Here is a 4161-nt window from a genome sequence, read left to right on the forward strand (position 1 = left end):
GACATGGGCAACAGGCAACAGCAAATGGAATAAAAGCCGGCTGAGCAGTAAGCGAGAGTTAATGTGTGTTCAGGAGTAGTAGTGAGTGTGTGTGAGCCGGAGCAACACAGTTGGAGTATAGCAGGAGTCACGGAAAGAAGAACCGGACGTGTGTGTAATTGTGTAATTGGGAGTGTGTAATACAGAGAGACTTGTATAGCTCCCGTACTGTAAATACGTGTAGACTACTGAAGATAGAGTGAACAGATTATTGCGAATAGGGTTATAAAGTGTGAAACCCCGCAACAGTGTTATAATTAATTGTAGCAGAGACTTGTAGGTTGTTAAATAAATCAATTAACAATCTGAATGGCGTCTTCAGTAACGAAACGCGTTACAATATTATTACTTGCATTTCTTATTACCAATTATACTCAATTTGTTATCTTATATTGTCAATGTTTAGTTACAGCTATTATCATTAATTATATTAACATTCTAAACTATTCTCATATTATTAACTGGTTTTTAGATAATTGCTTCAATGTATAAGCAAGATTTGTACGCAATATTTTGACTGAATTTTTTATTCTAAAATTGTCAATGTTTTTACTGTTTTCAGGATTAATTCTTTTATGACTAATGTAAACCTTATCTACTATTAATTTTTTGACTAATAAGCAAGATGTGATTAAGCTACTTGACGATTTCTATATCTAATTGGTTGTTTTTCGACCTTGTGAAGATCTTATGGAATGTGAATAAATGAATGAATGAATGAATGAAGGTGAAGAGTAGGCATGGAAGCAAACATCCATACATTCTTAGTCTTGGCATTAGAGATGGGTGGTCAGGCTCATGCTTTGCAAGTTTACTGTTTGGTAACACATGTCTAGTAGCTACTGGATAAGACTGGAAGGTCCCAGGAGCAAAGAGAATTGTGCCTTTAACTAAATCCTTGAAAAGCCACCAGTTGCTCAGCCGCACAAGAAATTCACAGCATGGAAACCAAAAGGTTCATTACTATGTTCACAAGACCCACCCATGGTACCTATCCTGAGCCAGATGAATCCAGTCCACACCCTCCATCCAATTTCTTTAAGATTCATTTTAATAATATCCTCCAATCTATACCTTGGTTTTCCTAGTAGACAATTTACTTAAAGTTTTACTACCAAAGCTCTGTATGCAATCTTCTTTCCCTTGAATGGTACATGCTCTGCTCACCTCACCTTCCTTCAACTTGGTCATTCGAACAACTGGCAAGGAATACAAGTTATGTAGCTTCACATTATGCAGTTTCCTAGAGCTTGTTATCATTCACCCCTGTTGAGTCCTAATGTTCTCTCCAGGACCCTCTTCTCAAACACTCCCAGTCTACGTTCTTCCGCTAATGTGAGTGGCCAAGTTTCACACACAACACAACTACAGGAAAAATTAAAGTTTTGTACATTCTACTGTTTACATTCTTAGACAGCATGCAAGAAGGCAAAATGTTCTGAACTGAATGGCAGCAAGTACTGCCCAAATATTGTGTGCTCTCAACTTCTTTACAAATGCAATTCTGATATGTTAACTTAATTTCCAAGTACTTATGTGTATAATATTCCCCACCATAATGACACCCCAGCCCTCCATTGTGCAGCCTGTCGCTTCACAAACTCAGCCATTCCAGCTTTTCTCTTGTTATCATGTGAGCAATAAAGTTTCACCAAAGTATCTGTTTTCTCCATTTTTTGCCCAGGACATGGTATTAAACACTTCACCTCAGAAGACAGCAGTAAAGGTGAATATAAAAACATCTATACAACTATTTCAAGACCATATTCCTACATTTGTCTGCAGGGACCAAAAAAGTCAAAACCAACCTCAGTTAGACAAAACAACCTTAGGAATCAAACCATCACGGTAAATCAAATTTCATATTAGCAGACAAAGTAACAATATTTACATTACTGATGACAAATAACTGATGATGATGATGTGAGCAGCTTCGGAGTTCAAACGGTGCCACATGTTCTTATCAAAGGAAGCTGATGATCACCTGGAGAGCCATGTAGATTGTGATGACATACCCCACACCCCATGCCAAGCCTCTACTGGGTTGCGGTAGAACCACAATGGTGTACACGAACGTGTGCAGTATCCTGGCCACAGTGTAGGCACGGAAGAGGTTAACTGCCAAGAACTGTGACGGTTCAGTCAGAATGTAGAAGAAAGCAACCACCAGGAACAGCGGGATGTTCTCCACGTCGTTCTGATGACCCCTGCAAATAAATTTGATACAGCAGACGTTGCATATTTGTAAGGCTACCAAACAGTTCCATAACTGTGAAGTACCAGGCTCATAAATGTGGCCCATAAACTCGCGATTCTAGCAGAGTTCATTTTATGGTTCGACCAGAGCTATGAGGAATGTTCTGTGGTAGCTCTCAGTACCTCAAATTGGGCCACAACTTATTCCCTTACCTTCCAAATTAAAAAATTAAAAATAATGCAGTCTTGAACTGTCAAAGAAAAAAAAAACACTGCAATAATACTGGTTCGTGATTTCTTGAGCTGTAATGAAAAATGAACACTTGAAAATTACTACCACCTGGATGTAAAGTTAAAAAATCTGGCAATATTTACCATCATTTTGGAGTAACTTGCATGTTGCCTAAATCTTCAGGATAGAAGAGTAATGAGAGGAAAAACATTCCAACATATTGGGAAGGAACACAAACTCTGGCTGACAGTGAACCAATGGGAGAGCTGCAAACTAAATCAAAATCTGTGGCCCTGAAAAGGGCTGGTCTCGTAGTTAGGAACGGGCCAAGAGTGAACCCATGGAGTGGTGTAAACTCAGTGGGAGCCTGTGACACTGAAAAGGGGTTGGTTTACAGTCAGAAGGGGCATAAGGGGTAGAATTTAAATATGGCATAGAAAGTAAAGCGACAATATATAAAACAAAACTAATTTAATGAAATAAAACAAAAAAAAAAAATTATGAAAATTAAAGTAGACCAGGTAGGAAGTGAGATGACAAAATAAAGTTAAAATTGAAAGAATTACTGGTAAAACAAAAGTAAAATAAATAAAATTTGGATTTATTGACCATTTTAGCACACAACTCATAATTACACTTACTTACAGTGCCATGGCTGATTTCCACACTTTAGGCCTCAAGTCCTCTCTGAACAATGGCTCTCTTCCAACTGAACTATTCTTAAATGTTAAAGTTATGAATGACTGACAGTCAGTTGGCCAGTTCGTTTTGGCATCAAGCATGCATTTGGGACTTAAGACCAGATTTTTGTTTGTCAAACAGCTGCGGGTTTGTTGATCTGACGTTTACAATATATAATATATTTACAATATATACAAGGCCTCTGTCAGTGTAGGCTCAGTACAGCGGGCGATGCCTTATCTTTAATAGGTTCAGGTTATAAATTCTGGTGGTCATTTTGATTCATGAAATTTAAGACAATTTTTTTTAATGGTCACTATTTTCTTCTGCTCTGACACAGCACCTTCGAATTCTGCTTCAGTTGTCCTCCTTATAACCCCTTTGCATGGACTGTATACAAAATACTGCTTCCAACAGTAATTCTATGGCTGCATGCGTACCCATTGCCGCAGGAACATGTTTACCAAGCCGCTGCCTAGAAACAGCTCTGGTACATTTGCTTATCTCACGGTCACTGCACAGTAACAGCTCCGCATGCTACAGTATAAGAGGAAGCAGGGGAGAACTGCACAGTGAGGAGCATCATACTTATTACTCCTCACCATACATTTAAGAATGGCCAAGTCAAAGATGAGATGGACAGCTATGCAGCTTGCATAGGCACGAAGATGAATGCACACAGGTTTGTGGTGGGAAAATGAGAAGAAAAGAGACCACTGCAAGACCTAGATGCTGGTGGGAGGATATTAAAATGGCTTAGAGAAATTGGATGGGGTGGTACGAGCTGTGCTCATGACAGAGATCAGCAATGGACTCTCATGTGCATGATAATAAATTTTTAGGTTCCATTATTGTTGGGAAATTCTTCAGTAGCAGTGACTGCTTGCTTCTCAAGAAGGGCTAGGCTCCATGGAGTTAGTTAAGTGCCACAACTGCTCAGTGTAAATGGCAATTAAAAAGACACATACTTAAGAAGTTAAGATGGACCAAATTAGCAGATCTGAAGAAACATG

At 38.8% G+C, this 4161-nt stretch overlaps 1 protein-coding gene across 1 annotated transcript in view; it reads right to left on the reverse strand.

Moving 5' to 3' along the window:
• Nucleotides 1-1298: 1298 nt before the first annotated feature.
• The window catches only part of LOC111870469 (microsomal glutathione S-transferase 1), a 3618-nt gene continuing 755 nt past the window's right edge, over nucleotides 1299-4161 (reverse strand). Inside the window, exon 2 of the mRNA XM_023862795.2 lies at nucleotides 1299-2246. Coding sequence (XP_023718563.1) covers nucleotides 2003-2246 — 244 coding nt within the window. The 3' untranslated portion in view covers nucleotides 1299-2002. The remainder of the gene's footprint in view (nucleotides 2247-4161) is intronic.

This window comes from Cryptotermes secundus, unplaced genomic scaffold, assembly GCF_002891405.2.
Source record: "Cryptotermes secundus unplaced genomic scaffold, Csec_1.0 scaffold2498, whole genome shotgun sequence".
NCBI lineage: Eukaryota > Metazoa > Arthropoda > Insecta > Blattodea > Kalotermitidae > Cryptotermes > Cryptotermes secundus.